We start from the raw sequence: 19725 nt of genomic DNA, 5'->3' as shown, positions 1-19725 counted from the left end.
GTGCCTCTGTGATTTGTCTTTTTTCCGATGCTGTGTGCGGGTATGCGAGCTGGACCGCTGCTGAGGAAACTACATATCAATACATATCGACAAGCGTGCTTCATACGGGCTGAGCAGAGCTGCAGTGAATGTCAGACAATGACTCATAACCCCCCACACACAAATCTCGCTGAAAGGGTTTTATGCTGCCGTGTTCTCCTTTAGGGAATAGTTGACAAATTATACACATAACATCCACTTATTAATGCCTAAACTAGAGAGAGAGAGAGAGCGAGCGAGAGAGAGAGAGCTGGTTTAAAGGATTGGGGACGCATTACAGAGGCTTCAATGAATGTTAATGACACAATGCATCTAAAAAAATATTAAATAAATAATGTTAAAACGTTACGTTTGGAGATTTGAAAAAAGCAAAGCATCTGTAGTGCCTTTTATTGAAATTGTATGAAAGAAAAAAAGTAGTAGTGTACTGCCGGCTTACTTCAAAAAATCTGTTTAAACACTTTAATAAACATTTTAAACCGTAACATGGAACATTAAGCTTTCATTCAGTAAGTGTTGTCCAGTTATCAGACTTTTATCAAGTAGAATTATCTTATACAATGTTCTCACAAAAATGCACAGAATTGTGGGTAAACTACGTCGATTATGTATGCATGCAAGTGTCAGACCCGAGGAAACCCCCTTTTAGGATGTGAAAAAAAGGTAGGACGCATTTATTTAAGGAATTTGACAAAAGACGACACTATATTAACCAACTTCGACTTCTACCAAGTAAAGTAAAGGTTCTTAACTATATAAAACACGCCAGAATGTTGCATTTTAAGTGTCATAATCGGTCAAATGCCTCTTTCCGTTATTGATGATGATGTTTAAATGAAATAAGTACGGTGGGGTGATTTCCTCCGTCTTACACCCTTCAGACCAAATCCGCTGTGGTGCCACAATCAAAAGAAGGGTGAATGGACAGACTGATGATGCAATCAACCAGCAACTAGAAACTGTAGTCTGGTAGATGAATAGCATCCACATTCATCTGCAAGTGCACATTTCCATTTGAGAAAACATGGCTTATTCTGATTAATTTCACCTTTAACTATTCAAAACCGTTTTCGCCAATTTACTCCAGTGTAAATTCATTCCCTGGACCGCATTTGAAACAAAGTTAAAATAAAATGACCGAAAAGCCCAGTGCAATTAACTGTGCAACCAAAAACAGTCTTAAAATTCCTTCCCTAGACTCGTCCACCATTCCATTCAACTTTCTCCAAGATAAACACAGGTGCACAGGCTACTTCGCATTGAGTGTGTTTGTGAATAATGCTTTGGGGCATTTTAATACAGCCACAACTGCATATCCCCCCGAAAACACTCGAATGTGTCTCTCTCTAAAAGTATGTGTGTGTTTTAACCTAAAACTTTGGGTTGGCTTGAAAATGTTTCAAAGTCTCTCTCTCACACTCCTGCACTAAAAGAGATGTTGCTTAACTTTACGTTAAAGGGATGGTTCACCCAAAAATGAAAATTCTGCCATCACTCCAAACTCTGCTTCAAATTGTTAAAAACTCAGTATAAATGTTATTGTGGCACTGAACATAAAAGCAGATATTTGGAAGAATGTTTGTTCGAAGAGTTCTGAGGCACCATTGACTACCAAAGTTGTTTAGTTTCCTACTATTGTAGTCATTGGTGCCACAGAACGGCTTGGTTTCTTCCAAGCCGTCTTCCTTCGTGTTTAACAGAACTGAAAAAGTAAAAAGATTTGAAACAACTTGAGGGTGAGTAAACGATGACAGAATTTTCAATTTTGGAGGAACTGTCCCTTTAAAAATAAAAATATTGTCCATGCTAGATTAAGTCAATTTGCCTAATCTCGCATTAGCTTCAACTCACTTGTTGTAATAATTTTTGACCCCCTTTCAGATTAACAAAGCACAAACAAATATAAACTGACTAAATATGACTTTTTCTCCTAGATTACAAATATATGTTAAAATGCAATTTATTTATAACTTTCATGCACTGACCGTTATGCTAACTCAAACTGTGAAGACATAAAGCCAGAGATCACATGGATCAAGCACACATAAGAAAAACCGAACGGTTACACCAAACCCAAAACACATATGCTTGTTCTCCCGTTCTCATTTTAATAGCCCTGTTGCCACGGCAGCACTTGCACAAGGATTACAGTCTGGGTTGGATACGATGTGTCTTTCTGTGCTACATGCCAAACAAACAAATAAAACCCAACTGATTTAATTTCGTAAAACATACAGTAACCCGCATTGTCTTAGATTTTTATTGAGGGTAAAGATGCTCTTAAGATGGAGCGCTTTCTAACTCAATTTATTAACCGACCCACCCCCAAACCAATACACAGGAAACATAAATCTCCACTCCATGGAACAGAACACCATCATTTATTAACTTCTGACAATTAACCGTTGCGATTGGTTTTCTTTGACTGGAGCGATCGATAATCTCTGCTGAGAAAATGGATGCTCTGTCAAGGCTGTCAACCACGTGCGTGTACAATCATTCAAGCCTCGACCCTTATTCAGCAATGCCACAACATGTACTGTTTAAATCTGTAGATGGCTTTACTTGTTGTTGTTTTGGTACCAAGCGTTATTTTTTTATATTTGAAAACACCTGAAATGCTTCAGATCAAAGTGCCCGGCATGCTTGTTGCTAGGAAACCTTGCTGCCGAAGCAGTGAGATTCTTTATTGATCTGACTGTCCAAAATAATGTATCGTCCTTCCGTTAGTAAAGGCGATGGATTTGACGTCCATCTGTTAGCTTTAGAGCTACATGGTGTATGAAAAATGATATGCTTCTAAAAAAATTCAGAATATAATTCATTGATTTCATTACAGTGAATGCAAACCAAGCCGAGGCTGTAACTCTGTTTGAACTTTTGACAGAGCTTGTTACAATGCATTCTGTGATTTTCCCAGAATTTCTTAACAATGTTGCTTGAGCAAGCCTGTTGTGTTTTAAAAAGCTGTCTTTGTGTGTATGTGTGTTTTATATCGATTAGCAAATCAACTTTACATTTTCGAATAATGAATAGCCATCACACTCCAACTAAATTTGTGTGCTCTCCACTTGTTAAGCCTGACGTGACGCACCACCATACGGTATATGGAAGGTCATATAGCCAAATGTATGGTATAGGCAAACAACAAAAGATGCTAATATACACTCAAGGCTAATACATTGAGTTAATACATGTATTAAGCCCTTAAATATGCAATATGAGTAAAATGTGCTCATAAACACCTGTTTGAGCTGTAGCCCCGCTTGAAATGAATAGATGCTTGGACCCGAAAAAGGTATTCCTTACGTCAACCCTTAACAACCGAATAATAGTGTGTGATTCATCCCAGCACGTATTTAAGGACGTTGGCAAGGAAGTGCGTGGGTGCGATTGACAAGGTGCGATCAGAGATGTGTGTGTTTATGTTGACGTCTTCCTCAGGTTGTGACTCATATGACGACCGGTGGGTTGCTGTAATTTCAGTAAAAAGCCCTGAGTCACAGAGCAACACACACACAGCTAAATGAAAGTTTTGTTCACACATGAGCTGAAATATAATCCATGAATATAAAATGTGTAATTTTTTCCAGTCAAGAGAGGATTGCTGGTAATTGCTGATAAAAGTCACAGTGTCATATTCCCTTTACCACAGCGGATCCGGAGCATCTTTTTCTCGTTACTATGGTTACAATACAGAGATGATGTGATCAGCCCATTGACAAGTGTGTCCCGAAGAGATGGATGTTAGAAAGATCTAACAAACGCATGGGGACAGAGATACAGCGTTCTGAGATCGGATCATATGTCACAGCAACGTTAAAAGAACGCTTTCTCTGATATTTCTCTCTCTGTCTCTCTCTGTCTCTCTCTCTCTCTCTCTCTCTCTGAGATATTATCCAGGGCAGGCCCAAAGGACCATGGGTAATTACACGTCTTATTATCTTCTCGCTCTGGCTGTGCGCGCCCTTCAATTCGCTACTGCAAAATCCCACTTGACGCTTTTCTACTCGCCTGTTCTCTCTAAAATTAACGCCATGCAGGTTCTTATTTTAAGCGACTCTCACCCCATGTAGTACGACAGTATGGAATTATGTACTTTACAAAGAGTGTATTTTCAAGCATCAAGCAGGTGGCCACTTACAATTTCTTCAGAATAACCAAGTAAACCAAGACACCCCCCCAAAAAAAGGACAACGAAATATTTGAGTGTCATGTTATTTGTGCAGTAATATGAAAGATGACAGAATGTAACCCATGTGCAAGGCCATCAACAGGTCACCACCTTCGATCAACTAAAACTAGACTGTTCTGCGCAAAATCGGCACCCCGCGGCCCGCGCCTCCAGAACACACAAACTTCTCTCAAAACAACACAGCTGGCCACTCACGCTCTCATTTAAAAAGCTCCAATTATCAAACATCTGTCAACAAAAACTCGCTTCAAAGTATAGCTGCAGTTTCCATTGAGCGACATTTATTCAGCGGGGTGTGTGTGTGCATTTATTTGTGTGTCTATCATGTACTGTGTGTGGATGCGAGTGAAAGGAGTAAGGGCGTGCACTGGTAAAACCCACAGGAACTCTGCATGTTTTGCGTTCGGCTGCACCTGCAAACAGCACGAGCGCATGCAAGTGTATTACGGGTGAACACGGATGATGTTCCCTCTATTAAGATTTGTGATCGAATCACAGTTAGATCTGAGAGTACCGTTTCAAGTACAAGACAGCAAACCAGCTATCACAATCTTTTCTATTCTTTTAGCAAGAAAATTTGCTTTTGTATGCGTCGAGGGAGCAGACGATCGCTTAAGTAGGCTACATAAAACTGAAGACACAATTATCTTCTGTTCTGTTGTTTCTGCTCATATGATGATTCCCACCTGTTAACTGCGTACGACATTTGGGGAAAGAAGGAAAAACGCACACAGCGGTCAGAAGACGATTCTACCGGTCCATTTATTTACAAAATGCCTCTGAAACATGAATTTGTGCATTAAAAGATGAAGAGAATGTCTTAAAGAGCTTTAAATGAAACCGACATGGCAAACACTCATGTACAACAACCACAGAACATTATACAAATACATGAATCACCGAAACTGTTACGGGAAAGTCTAAACTGGTACAGTTAAAGCCACAAACAGGAAAAGACCCCACATATCTCCCAGCGGTGGGTTGCAGCCTGTAGACTGCGCTATAAAGGGCAGCAGTTGTTTTGCAGATGATTATTTATTACTAAATCAGTTTCACTTATAGACCTCATGCAAACATTACGGGATGCATTGCAAAGCTTAGTGAGCCATCTGGCTCCCTACACAGACAGCTGCCTTTCAAGACAGCATCCTTCTTCTGCAAGACATAAGAAATGCAATTTTATAAAATAGGGGAGTTGACTTATGTAAGGTCACAAAAGCCTATAATGCAAAAAAATGTCTAGATAGACAGCTCACTAGGTTTTGGAACATAGCTCATATGTAGGCCTATATGAGAGTTAGGGCGATGTCATGCATTCTCACATATCCTCTTTTATGCCTTACATTTCGTAGCATCGCAAAGAGATCGCTTTATCTGATGAACGAGAACATTTTTTGAATTGCCTGTCCGAGCTCACGTACACCCTTTATAGGAGAGCGAGAAAGAGAGAGACAGATGAGTTTAAGGTACCCCAGAGAAATCACACAGAGAGGATGCTGGGATACCATGGGGATAAATCAACCTTGAAGACTGTTGTTGTGGGTGTGAGCCGGGCAGCTGCAATGCCAACACGCATTCTCATCTACTGTTCATTTACTCCTGCCGTTGCCGCACACGCCGACGCCATAATCACCATTTAAGTCAACACGGAAAAGCAGTTGCAACACTTCGGGTTTCTCGACAGGAGTGCGTTTCCAGGACCAACAAAACATGTTGACTTAGAAACATGCCTTAGTCATCAAAATCACTAGGCACACTCTAAGGGTACGTCTGTCTGCAAATGGCTTACTTACAGCTTCTGCACATTAAGCTGCGCTAAGAGGAAGCGTTTTATCATCGAAATGACACTCTTTAACTTTGAGATGGTTGCGAGAGTGCACTTCAGCTTTGACCTCGCCACTGTCCGAGGGCAACGATAAGGACAGCAATTCACTCCGGCTGCCTCCCCACAAATGGGCCACGCACATACGAGACACTTACATTAAAAGTGACTTTATTTAGATCCCTTCTGAGGGGACAACCTGTAATGGAACTTTCCCAAAGTAGGTCTCTCATAAAACATGGCCAGAGCGAGAGAGAGAGAGACAGAGAGAAGGAGAAAGAGGTGATGTGGAAAGACAAGCTTAATGAAATGGAAACCTTTAAAGGAGGCAAACAAAAGCTAACTGTGGGCTGCCTGTCATCAGAAGCAAAACAAACTAAAGCATTTAAATATAAAGTTGTATACGTTCGCATTTGATGTTATTAGCTGGAATAGTTTCAAAGAGCAGATTTTATACTCTGTAACTAAAGGACTTTATAACTGTCATTAATTATTAACTGTCGCTTATGATTATTAGACTATTAATTATTCATCCATTGCTTCTATGAACGGAGCCCTCCAGTTAGAAATTATGCCGTAATTTCCTTTTAGAATAACCTAAAATACTGAGAATGCAAGAAGATTCACAGAAAGGTAAAATCTTAAGAGAGACTTTATTTGAATAAATTGCTAAATCCAAAATGTAGAGTTTCAGGTTGTTTTTAAATGAAAAACTAGAACATGGAAAAATAAGAAATGCCATTCAATTCAACATAGACTGAAAACAAGCCTTATCTTATTGCATGTCGTTTTTACTTTAAAGGGAAACGATACAAATATGCTGAATACAAATAAGATTTACAACAGTGTCGTGTATTCCAGGAGCCGTTGAGTTCTGTATGTACAGCAGTTCGGTACAAACAAATAACTGGCATTTAACACTGGGTAATGACTGAGCTTTCCGATATCTGAGGTCACTGTCCCCTGGGGCCCGTGCTGTTATCACTTCACCGCAGTGGATCTCTCTCTCTCTATCTCTCTCATCCGTTCGTTTGCACTTCGACTGACCGCTCCTTGTGCTGGCATGGGAAAGCGTTTGCGAAATGTTGCCGAAACATTGCTGAACTCTAGGTAAGGATGCTGCAATGCATCGTAGGAGGGTATGGGCGACGAGCGGACTGAAAATGAAAACTAACCAACGACCTCGGCACCTGTCACAAAACCCATCGCTGACACTCAAACCCACGCAGCGGCCACTTGGCATTCTGTGCGAGGAACACTGTTCGCATAAATCAAACAAGTTTTGAGTGGTTGTAAATGATGCTGCTATCGATTGTAGTTGTAGGTTGGGTGTATTAATCACATTGGAGAACACAGAAGACCCGATACCCAATTGATGTCAGGGTTGAATGTTATTATGTTGCACAGCTAACAATCCGATAATCTATTTAGCATATACAAAGACCAAGTAAAAGAATCCATTTATTATTTGTATTTATTCTTATTTGACCATTGGCGCTGCTGTGTTTTCTAAATCCACATCTATTGAACTTCTACAGGCTGCGTAGTAGTCACATACATTTGTTTAAATCTCCACACGTTATTTGGTCTCGTGTAATGAAATGTTTAATTGGAGAGGGTTTAAAAGGCTTCATGATGTGCTTTGTGGATGAGCTGACGGTGTAATCTCTAATGTTGCTGTGATGTAGCGGGGGCTCATCACATGTTCAGCCCTGTTCTCCGAGTTTCCATGTGGTTCAGGCTGAGCTCACAGCGGGATTCTTGCTTTGGAGAGAGCCACCGCTGGGCTGGAGTCTGATCAAAGAGCAGGCAGAACCAGGATTAGATGTGACATTGAAAAAGGGAGAGGGATGTCAGGGATTTAAAGACAACTTGGGTCTTTAAACCTCACTTCCAGTTTTCTGTATCTAAAATGACTCGATACTCACTTTCCACAGCGGTTTTACTTTGTCTTTTTTTCTTTTCTGTAACAATCGGTGTCTCATTCCAAGACGTGGAAAGTTAAGAGCTTATGAAACATTTTCGTTGCCTTAAATTAAAAATCATTTGTTTTCAGAAAATGAATAACAAGAAAAGATGCTCTGTATTTTTTCAGACCTGAAATACTGCAAAGAAAACTGTTCATATTTACTTTTACGCAATATAACAGTGTTTTATTTTACTTTTTTATGTGATAACCTCGATTATCACAGTTGTGATCATGTGTCTTGTCAAGCTGTCAAGTCTTTCACATGCTGAGGATGACTTTGTCACTCCTGAGGTTTGATTTTGTTGAAATTCAACAGATACTGGACTGGAATGACCACAACACATCTAGAAATGATGATTAAATGAACATTTGGAATGGTCTGTAAATGTTTTCCAGGACTGTATTTTCTCATGACTTGATCACATAACTGTTTACAGTGTACTTACAGAAAGCCAAAGACTGAACATCAAATAAACGTTTTCAAATCCAGCGATACGTTTTCACAACACAACAGTTCCGGATCTGTAATTCTGGACTATTATAATCCTGACTTTCTAACTGAAGTCTATCCATCTGATTGGAGTTAACCATTTTGTATGTAATTACGGGGTGCCAATTTTGTATGTCATATGCATCATAAGACCAAGCACTGGACTGTGGGCATTTTATGAGCGTGCCATCTAAGGCTGAAACTCCTCTAATCCCCTTCTATTTCAATCTTTTGCATTCACAATCAGCGGAGAGCTTAAGCAAAGGCCAAGCAGATAATGAACAGGCTGTTCCAAAACCTCGTTTTTATTTAGCCCTGTGCACTTCCACTGCCCTTTCCAATATACTTCACACTAAGCTTCATCACTATCCCAGCACACAGTCTGTTCCCCCACAGCGTTTCCAAACGGTCGCTGTGTAGGCCAGTCCCGGCTTACAGTGACAAAGACGGTAATCAAGCAAACAACCTGATGATCGTGAAAGAAGTTAATACTGACGTTGATACGGATTAATGCGCCTAACATAACAGACTTAAATTGCTGGACTATCGGTCCGCAGGTCCTGCTTTGAATGAGAAAAGCCCAGTCTCTAAGCTAGGGGGAAGACTGACTGGGCGGAAAAGCCGGTCACTATTTATAACCCGAGATCGCTCCTGAAGTAAAGGGCAGCGTTTGTGTCCGAGCTCTCTGTTTACGATAGAACACGACATGCGTGACAAGTGGAAGATTGTAGATAATCACTGTAATGAGGTCTAAAAGCTAATGCAGGGACAAATCTTGTAATAACGCTCTCTCTCGCTATTTTGGGGCATTACATTCACTGAAAGCGAGAGAGACCTAAGCGGGACGAGAGGCCTCACGGTGGAAGAATGAAAGCAATCTGCACACAATTTAGGGACAGTCATGTGAAAAACACACAAATCTCAATTACACTAAAATACACTAAAATATGACACCCAAATTTACATTTAAACATCCTAAATACTCACATGTCCCTGTAGATCAGTGGATCTCTACTTTTTTTAAATCATGCCTGATCCACAAGAACGTTTTAAGTCTTCGTCTCTAAATATTTCTACCCAATAAAATATGCCAGATCTTGGCATGAGCTATGTAGCATCTGCTTATATAAAGGACTTAAGGATGCCACTCACAGGTATATTACAGCCGCTATTGAAAAAACAGGCCATAATAAGTGATCTAAGGGGCTTAAAAATGTCAATAAAAACATCGCCAGGGAAACTGTTTCCTGCTTAATGGACTTGAAAGGTGTGTCACCGAGACTATTTGTAAAAATGCCAACAGGAAAGCATGTCAAGACCGCTGTGAGGTTATGTGGAAGCATTCAGGAAAAACCAAGGGTCGTTGGATCAACCTTGGGTTGATGTAATTGTAGGTTATTTTAAACCCCAACTGTGAAAATTGGAATTGCATGGCACTCAAATCTTTTTTTTACATTTTCATGAACCTGCTTAAACGACGGAGCGTATCAAAGCATCAAAAGTACATCGGATAAAAAAAACGGATGGTTTGTGGGCGGTGTGTGTTGCGAGCCCATGTTATCAGCAGCAGATGGGATTTGGGCATAATCTCATTCCGATTCAGCCCGCTTGTGTTAAATGAACAAGCTTTGCTGATAAACATTGGTGACACGAGTACAGCCGGTCGTCCCCTTGGCTCAATTCAGTGGCAGAAAGCAGACAGTGCACTCCGATGAACAGAAGACACCCAGAGCGAGCCAGAGACAGCGGAGCTGGAGGATACGGAAGAGAGGATAATCTACAGACGGGTTACCGTGAAGCTCATTTACTTCCATTAATTCTGCACGTGACCTAGAAGCCAAACATCGCCGTGCGACTTCCAGCAAAGGGTCGTGTCGAAACATATTGGATGAGACAAGTTCTTCGAAGATCTTACGAGATCCTATCATGTAATTCTTTTGTGGGAGTCACCGTGTTAATACCTGACAAATTCTGGTGCCTCAGACATTGACAGCACAAAGCAGATGGTTTTGGGAGCTGCACACATGGGGGTATCTAATATAGCAGTCACAAGATGTTTGCAGCAAAGGAAAAAATGCAAACTGTGGATGTTTTGTTCTCTGCAACAGATTGTGAAACAAGGAAAGCGGCCTGCTCATGAGCACAGCAAGTTTAAAAAGGAATTCTTGCTAAATTGTCAACTTCTGCAGGCCTCGGTTAAAAAAAACAATAACTGCACGATTTCGGGTATTTTTGTATTGTATTATAGCTTCAAAAATGTATCTTTAAGCAGTCTGTAGTATTAGCTGCATTCCAGAAGAGATGTGGCTAAAGATCACACTTCGGACAGCTGACTCAGGGACTTATGCGCGTCACCACATTACTTAACAACCGTTGAGAAAACACACATTCACAAGAACAAACCTTCCACTGTCTGCAGGAAATCTAACTTACTAGAAACCAAATTCAAACCTAATAAAAAATGCTCAAAGTTATTAGCTTCTCGGTCTTATGTTGTACATTAAATGGATTCTGTCATCATTCCTCATGTTGTTCCAAACCTCTGTATGCCTCTTTTTTTTCTGTAAAACATAAAAGACATTGGGTACGTCAATACAATGGAAGTTAATATTGCTTGGTTACCAATATCTTCTTTTGAGACCTGCAGAAGTCATACATGCTAATGATATGAGGGCGAGTAAACGATAAATTATCCGTATCCCTTTAAACTAATCGAACAATGCGATTTAAAACAGGAAACTTAAATATCAAATAAAACGGGCATTTAAATGACTTAAAATTGCGATATTCACAATGCAATATATAAATACATCTTTCTGAATCACATCTGAAACGGAATAAGACTTAAAATCGAATCACTCGTGCTTGCCCTGCAAGCCAATAAAGAACAATGAGAGAGAGAAACAATGAGACACGATGGGCCGAGAGAGAAAAAAGAGAGCGAGACATTCTTATATAGAGGACAAAGCCAAGAGCAGAGGCCTAAAAGTGGAGCAGGCAATTAAGGGCTTCATGGCCTCAATGTTTTTTTATTGCATGTCTTCCTTTTCTTTTTCTCCTCTGGAGTCACCTGCCCAGGCGCACCGTGCAAGTGTTTTACATCAGAGCTCTGAGAGGTCTTAACAGTCGCATGCTGTACCTGGCACACGTGCAACTGTTGAGTGATCATGTGACCTTTTTTGGCCTGTGGATGCTTTCGCGTACTGAATAATTTAATCGCTAGCACAACTCTGGAGGTGTACACACACAGAGATGAAACACAACACTGAATTCTGGTGTCCCTTATGTCTACTAGACAGAGTGAAGGACATTTATGAATAGATGACGCAGTCATTCATATTTATTTTACATTTTAAATCACGTGTCTAGTTGTTACTCGGAGATAATACACAATTTTGAAAAATCAAAAAGACTTACATTGAAAATAAAAGTGATCATAGAAATATAGATGTGGGCTTTGTGACAAGCAAACCACCAAAAACAACTCTGTACACATTAGCAACCTATGCAAGTTGCACAGACAAGTATCACTCACATTTAGCAAATTAAATAATCATAGTTATTGAGAATATTTTGCATCTTTCGACTTATCATAACATAAATGCAGAAAATTTGCTTAAAAGCTTGCAAGCTTACAGACTTTGTTGCCACGCAGTTACAGTTCCTGCTTTTGTTTTTTCAGAGGATGACAAACGTGCACGCTGCTGTTGTTTTTGCAACCAAAATAGACATATCTAGTCCAAGAACGAAAAGGTTAAGGGTCAGGCATAACAGCTCGGGGAGTGATACACAAATAGGGAGAGTAACAGCTAGAGAAAGAAAGTGTTGAGGTAGGGGGACGTAGTCCTATGGCACAAACAAGCCCGAACTGAATGATTCATGTGACCTAAAGTGCCAGATGACTGGAAAAGAGCAGAGGTCTCCCAAAATATTTCATTTCTGGAAACGGTTTGAGAAAAACTGCCCCGGCAGCGTCCAACTGTTGAACATGACACATCCGTCCAGAATATGGCCAATAAAACAGTCTGCGCTCCAAGAGATGCCAACACAGCTGTCTTTCTTCTGGAGAAGCTCAGGATTATGTATGCAGTAGTTTGCCATTTGAGGAAGAATCAATAATCGATGTTTCAAAAGACATTATAGGGAAAACAATGTACTGTAAGGATCGGGTGTGCTGTGTACCGGTTCATAATGACCAGCCGGGTGTCTGTGGGTGGAAAAATGAAATCTGTGTGTAACTGAGCGTGGGCAGAGAGGACGTAACATCGACAGCAGCGGTTTTTATAAGGCGGAATATGAAGATCGTGAGACCCTCTTAATGATGTGCTTGAACGGGCCAGCCCGGAGTTGCCATGGCTCCTGTCTCTGAGGTTGCTATGACGGCTGTGTCTTCTCGGCAAGCTCAGATCCACCTAATCATACGTTTCATAGATGCGAAAGATTTCCATATGTAATTGCAGACACGGAGCTCTTTCATTACAAAACACACAAACTCGCACTTGAAATCAATGGCTGCTGTTCAGCGAAATCAATGTATGATCACAGTCATCCTTTACATTAGGCTACATGTAATACAGCTCGTGAGACATGTTATTGTAGTTAATTAAATATATATATATATATATATATACATACATATACAAATACATAATTATTTAAAATATCTATTCAAACAAATATTCTTTTGTGCCCTCAAGAAAGAAGAAAGTCGTACATGTTCGCAGGGGTCATGATGACAGAACTTTCCTTTTTTTTGTGAACTATCCCTTTAACAAACAATATTTGCAACGTCGACAAAAATGTAGTCAATGTGTTACCTTGATTGTGCATAAAAGCATTTGGAAGCAATCTATTTATTTGTCTCTAATCCAACCTGGTTAATCCGACTCTCCCCCGGTTAGCGCACGGAGATTAAATTACTGCAGTCAAAACACTGTGCAGGCCCTGCAAGAATGCACAATATCACTAGTGCATTTGTGTACCTCCTGCTATACAGAATAAAGACACAGATGCTGTTAGATTTGTCTTCAGCTCGACACTAGAGCGAGTCACTGGCAGGTAGAGAATAACATGATGATGCAAGAGGCGGCAGAGACGCGTTTTATCACCAAACAGACCACAACACCTGCAAAAGCTTCACATGCTGGGAACCGTCATGCCCTTCAATGCATAAACAAACACAAAGTTTCAGTTTACAATCTAAGCATTACATACCGTAGATTGTATAGAGCCAATATACCAACCGAAAGGGCCGGGCACTATAAATAATGTCTCAGCAGTGTACAGGACTATAATTGAATAGACATTACGCCACCATCCCGAGATGGACAAATTCCTATATGTAGTGTTGTAGGCCTTACATATAGGATTCATTGATTGGTTTCCATCGGTCAGATAACATCCAAACAACAAAACCAAACACATAAACAGTACAGACCCACATAGACAAATACAGCTTCCTTTAAAAAACCAATACTACTCCCATTACAACCATTAATGGGATGGTTTCTAATGTATTTAGGTTAGGGTTCTCTCATGAGTAAATATCATATATGACACATATATCATTCTGCTTTCTAGGAAAGAAATAGCCTACTTAATTGTTGTTGTTTACGATCAACAGTTCATTGTTTACCAACACAATGGGAACCTTATCTGTGTTGGGTATTTCCCCCTGACATCCTACGATCCCATAATAATGCACTTTTACAGTACAATCGCCATTATTTGTATCTATATTATATTCGCCATTGCTACACACCAACCAAAACAAAGTAACTCACGTCCCGAGCACCTCCTTGAAGTCAAACATCTCCTTGACGTCCTCGACCTGCTTCTTCCACGAGCAATCCCCGCCGGCCTCTCCGTTCTCCCGAGCCATGGCGGAAAAACACGGGAACGACCGTAGATGGAGACGCGAGCGCTGGAGATCCCCGGAGATTTCCCCCGCTTTCCCACGCTGCGCTTCCTGCTCCGTGTGTCGCTCTTCGTCTCCGGTTCGTGCCGTCGCCGCACAGACCCGGTGAATGAGGATGTCCCGCGTGCTCGTCTCCCCGACGTAAATGGTTCAACGAGGGGCGAACGCGTCACCTCTGCGGCGTTTTAACGGCACTGGTGCGGGTTGATTCCGCCCCTCCGTTCCCGTACAGATCCGAGTGGATTGATGCGGCGCATCTGTTGTTATGGCAATGAGGAGAGTGAGGGTGCGTGTATGCGCGCGAGAGAGAGTGAAAGAGTGAGAGAGCGATCTAGTAGAGAGAGAGAGAGAGAGAGACTGAGGGAGGGAGGGGAGTGAGTAACTGGAATAGATAGTGAGTGAGAAAGTAAAGAAAGTGTGTGTGTGCGTGACCGGACACAAAGTAAATGCGTGACAGAGTGGAGAGGCTGTGTGCATTATTCGCATTGCACCAAATGCATCGAAGTTGAAGTTGTGAAGAAGCATGCATCGATTTAAAAAGTGATTTTGAGTAATGCATGTTTTTGTATTTTATTATACACTTTTGTATTTTGTTTTTGTTAAATTTATTATCGGTCAGATGAAATGTTTTATAAAATATGTCAGAGAGGTTGGTAATGGAATGGTCTGTGTGTGCATTTGATGCAAAAGTGTAATTTACAGATTTAAAACAATGTAAAACTAATATTTTTTGGCTACATCTGGTGGATTCTCTTAGCAAGTGCCAGGCGGATGATGACAAACCTTAGACATGCCCGTCTTTCTCAATGAAAGTGATTTTTGTAAATATGCAGTCCTGAAACCGTGTACAGACGGCTGTAGTGCCGTCAAAAGCACCGGCCTGTTGATGTATACCAGAGCAAGGACAACATTTGTGTGTGTGCATAATTCGGCTCCTGTACTGTAGTCTACGAGCTCATGAGTATTCCAGCTGCAAACCACTGCAGTTTCTGAGCTCAGGAAAATCTGTCCCTCCCTTTTGCCGTCTATCTTCCTTTCTCTTCACCAGTTCTTAGTCAGCAAGTCCAAGCAGTTCAGATTTTTCAGTCAGTCTCCAACCTCTCTTATCTTTGTGTGCGTTTTTCCTGTCTAAGAAGATGCTGTGTTTCTCTTGGTCTGTATCCACTTTAGCCAACTTGCATCTGAGGTTAAGATACTAGAAAGCATTCCAAAAAATGCAACTAAACAAAAGGAGACAATAAAATGCAAAGCCTCTGATGTTATCGTACAACAGACTGTTCTTAATACAATCTCCTAATCTTTTTTAAATCTTTTTCTAAAAATCAAAAGGACAAGCATGAAAAAATGAGTTGTTTAGCGAGTAAACCAAAAACTTAAACGCGAGTATTCCTTTTAAACAAAGTTTTGTTGTGTTTAGCAAAAATAAAATGGTCCATAATAACATCATGTTTGTATTGTATTATACCTAAATAAAGCTCGAGCAATTACGGATTATTTGGTAACACTTTAGTAAAGGGGGCAATTCTCACTATTAACTAGTTGTTGTCTGCATGCCTATTATTGGCGGTTTATTCGTACTTATAAACCACATATTCTGCATGACCATACTCTACATCCCTTAATTCTACCCAATACCTTAACCTAACGATGACCTTACTAACTATTAATGAGCAACAAATTAAGAATATACTGGGGGAAAATCCTAGTTATTGGTCTGTTAATACAGAGAATTCCCCCCTATACTGGAGCGTGACAGATTATTTCCCTGGACCAATAAACAGAAGTTAATTGGTATTTGGCGCCTTCACGTGGATGAACAAAAAAGTATAGAAAGAAATGAGAAGGATGACGTTGTGAAGTTTACTTGCACCTGCTTGGTTTCATTGTATAGATGTTATGGCTGAGAGTCCCTTATTCGTGTCCTGGGGACCCATAACATTGCATGTTTCGAAAGTCTCTTTTTCAATGCCCAGAATTACGCCTTAGGTGAGCGTGTGTTTGCACGATCAGGATCAATTTTAGTTGTAACTTTGCAGCAACACCGAAACATTGTGTTTTATAATTATTACACATTATTTATTATTTTCTTTGTACAGTTTGTAACATTGCACATTTAATTTACTTGGTTTGAGCACTACTGTGGATAATTTTCCTTTTATCTTTTAAAGGTTTTCTCTCGTACAGAAGCATAAATAAGCCTCCCAAAGCATTACACAGAGTTGGCACTGACTCACCACCTCCCTGCACAACATCTTTATATAATATTAACACGAACTAGCCTGTCAATGCTACCCAATTGAGAGATAGGTGTGATGGAGCAGGATTGTAAGTTAACAGTGCTGAAAGATAACCCAGAGGTTCAGAATAAAGTACCAATGGTATACTGCATCACTGATTATCTACAACTGAGGACCTGCCCCTTCCTCTTCAGACTCCTCCTCTTCCTCCTGCTGACCCTTCTTCTGTAATTGCAGAGCAAGAAATATCAGTCGAAATGTTTTTCTTGAAAATACTGCTCTGTTTCCTCATCTCACCTACCAGTTTAAGAAAATCAATGAGTTTATAGGCGTCCTCTCCAGTGGACAGGTCCTGGAAGTCTCGCGGGATTCTGTATGACAGACATGGGCTCGGCTGCACAGTGACCTCACTGGTAGTGTAACGAAATGCAGGTCTGTCCTGATAAAATATAGTATAAGAGCTGTCAGTATTACAACAATATACTTTAAAAAATAATATACTTTGGTTAGTTTAAAACAAAGCAATATAGAGTGCATTAAGCAACAATAAACAATGTAACTCTTTTGTATTCTGCAGTTTGACATATGGTCATCCAGACATAGATAAAATCTGCATACTATAGCATTCACAGTATACACATACCTGCAGCACTGTCTCCTCTTGCGCCTGATTGGCTGTGAGGTTTTTCCCAGAGGTTAGTTCCTCCCACGTAAAGAGCAAAGTGTCTGTGACCTCACCGAATGGGTTAAAGTCGATCAACCACACACGTCCCTATAGACAAACAATATGTTTCATAAAAATATATGTTACTGTAAGTTTTGTGCAATGGTTTTAAAGACTTATTAAGGATTAAAGCCGAACTCATTCATGACAATCTTACGGTGCTATCTCTGTAAACATCCAGGACAACTGAAAAAAGAAAGTGTTGTTAGTGCCCTTATGTTACCAATAAAAAAGGTAAATATGTTGTCTTATAAATCTACACTTTAACACTTACAGTCCTCATCTGGGAACTTGTATTGAATGTGGTCCCTGAAGAACTCTAGTATAGAGCTGGACACGTTTGCCTCCTGTTTGGCAATGTGCTGGTAATGTTGTGTGTAGTCTCTCTGACAGATTGCTAAAAACAAAACTGATCTCAGTACTGAATCTAGATAAGACCTTTAGCTTATCTCATGCAATATCAGAAGTTCTGTGCCAAAGTTGCAAGTCAATAAGCCTGAATGTACCTTTTGCATGTTTTATGTAGAGGTATAAGCATTTAAGTATACAAAATGTTATCAATTAAACAAATATGGGAAAAACGTGTAAGTGTACAGGCAGATATTATACCAATTAGTTTGTTTTCTTTCACAAAGCAACGGAACTCCCCTCCTGGAATGAGCTCACTCCATTTTCTCAACACCAACTGGACAAAAAAGTGCCATATTAAAATAACATGTTACTTCAGATATTTAGAGGTTCTATGGAGCAAAATGATTTCCACAAGAGTGTATAAGGTATGTTTGTGTTTTTACCTCATAATTAATGGTTGGGTCTGGAGAATCATCACTACAATGGAGGAATCTGCCAAAGGAGTGATATAATGATTACTTCCAAAGATATGGAGACTTACAAAGCAGTCATATGGAGGACAACAGGATCTAAGATTACAGCAGTTTTAAGTGATACATTTGTTTAAATATTAATTTAGGAGGTCAGATGCCCTCAGCACTTACGGCTGTGTGAGGTCATGTGTGATGAAATCTGAACTTTTAAAAAGAAGGAAGATGTCACTTAGGCTCTGACACTGTAGGGAACTGTTCAATGCAATCCAGTTGGCATCCTGAGTGGAAGAAAGACAAGACGATAAATGATGTGTAAATTCTAAGAAGCAAAAACGACAGATAAACTTTTGACTATATATATGGCTTATGTCTGCAGTCATAATTTCTCAGAAGGGTTTTGGGGTCTTCTTACTCGAGGGGCACTCCAATTGAGCTTTGGGAAGACACGCCCACCCAGAACATTTATAGCCTCCTGTACCTTTATGCTGAACTCAGGGAATTCTGGGGCCTGCAAAATATTCACAAAATGTTCTGACATATCACAAAATGACTGCTGAGCTATGATTGGTTGTAAGCATGTGACTCACTGTAACTGTTGTTGTCGTTTCGTCATCAGTCCACTGAAAAGCAAGGAAAAAACTTTTATAACATGGTGAAATTTGTTTATTTCATGTAGGACACAACCATACACATACCTGAATGTCGTCCTCATCTGAATCAGAGTTGTTGGTCTGTGTGTGCTGATTGTCGTTCTCACTGTAAAGATAAACAGCCATTAATTATGTCTATCCATAGCCCGAATACGAAATTGCTAATTTGATTCAAACCAAACGTTTGCCCTAATCTCACCTGCAAGAAACCACAAGTGTCCCATCATCTAACAAATAGTCGATTACATTTTGAGGTATAGGCAGAATCAAGCTGGAAACAAAACAACAACCATCAAAAACTGTGAACAACGTGTGTGGTGACTAAATCAACACAGCATGTTTCCTTCAATTCAATAAATTAGGGTTTGTTTAAGAAAGTACAATTTCTAGCATTTTTATAGTACTAGCATATTAAACATCGTCATATCTATTTTTGCACTAGCCTACTTTACGATGTCTACGATTATCCATGTTTAGTGACACTCAATATAAACAGTTTCCTCTTATCTCAGCCTCTTTCGAAAACGTGCCATGGTATCACAATTATTATATAACATCGATTAATACGCAGCATTACCTTTTAATAGTGCGTTTCTTGAATAAAGGATACCAAACCGAGAACTGACAGTTTACAATCTGCTCTTTTTTCATGCTGTCTGAAAATCACGCTTAACTCTTGTGCAACTTCAAAAACATTCCGTGTCAACGACAATACCAAAAACCGCAGTTCCGTTTTATAACTCTGGCTTGTGTTAAAACAAAAAGACAATGTGTTACTTTAAGAGATGCTTTACGTTCCCACATAGTTGCTTCAATTAATACGAGGAACATCATTGATCGCATAATGTATAAAAATGT

The 19725-nt window shown here is 40.0% G+C and overlaps 2 protein-coding genes across 3 annotated transcripts in view; both read right to left on the bottom strand.

Moving 5' to 3' along the window:
* The window catches only part of camk1da (calcium/calmodulin-dependent protein kinase 1Da), a 35135-nt gene extending 20382 nt beyond the window's left edge, over positions 1-14753 (bottom strand). The window contains exon 1 of one of the 2 annotated variants that reach the window (XM_079454190.1): positions 14299-14753. In XM_079454190.1, the coding sequence (XP_079310316.1) occupies positions 14299-14396 (98 nt within the window). In that variant the 5' untranslated portion in view covers positions 14397-14753. The remainder of the gene's footprint in view (positions 1-14298) is intronic. The other variant, XM_079454189.1, reaches the window with a different exon arrangement.
* Positions 14754-15990: 1237 nt separating this feature from the next.
* On the bottom strand, positions 15991-19577 carry cdc123 (cell division cycle 123 homolog). The gene is made up of 13 exons (XM_079454089.1): positions 19445-19577; positions 19067-19138; positions 18913-18973; positions 18805-18837; positions 18630-18725; positions 18389-18495; positions 18188-18236; positions 18003-18078; positions 17668-17790; positions 17551-17579; positions 17313-17441; positions 16971-17108; positions 15991-16894 (listed from the first exon to the last, which is right to left on the bottom strand). Exons 1-13 carry the CDS (start codon positions 19516-19518, stop codon positions 16832-16834), a joined length of 1050 nt encoding a protein of 349 aa, XP_079310215.1. The 5' UTR covers positions 19519-19577; the 3' UTR covers positions 15991-16831.
* Between the last annotated feature and the right edge of the window lie 148 nt (positions 19578-19725).

The sequence above is a fragment of the Barbatula barbatula genome (assembly GCF_947034865.1).
Source record: "Barbatula barbatula genome assembly, chromosome: 4".
NCBI classification, from domain to species: Eukaryota; Metazoa; Chordata; class Actinopteri; order Cypriniformes; family Nemacheilidae; genus Barbatula; species Barbatula barbatula.
Note: the sequence above shows the minus strand (reverse complement) of the source record. Positions and strands in the feature narration are given on the sequence as shown.

What these genes read in the sequence shown, in the direction of transcription:
- cdc123 (XM_079454089.1), bottom strand. Translation starts at nt 19,518, where the DNA reads ATGAAAAAAGAGCAGATTGTAAACTGTCAGTTCTCGGTTTGGTATCCT. An exon ending in CAGATGAGGACGACATTCAG is followed by an intron (nt 18,838 to 18,912) that starts GTATGTGTATGG and finishes CTTGCTTTTCAG; the next exon opens with TGGACTGATGACGAAACGAC. An exon ending in GAAAGAAAACAAACTAATTG is followed by an intron (nt 17,791 to 18,002) that starts GTATAATATCTG and finishes TTTTGTTTTTAG; the next exon opens with CAATCTGTCAGAGAGACTAC.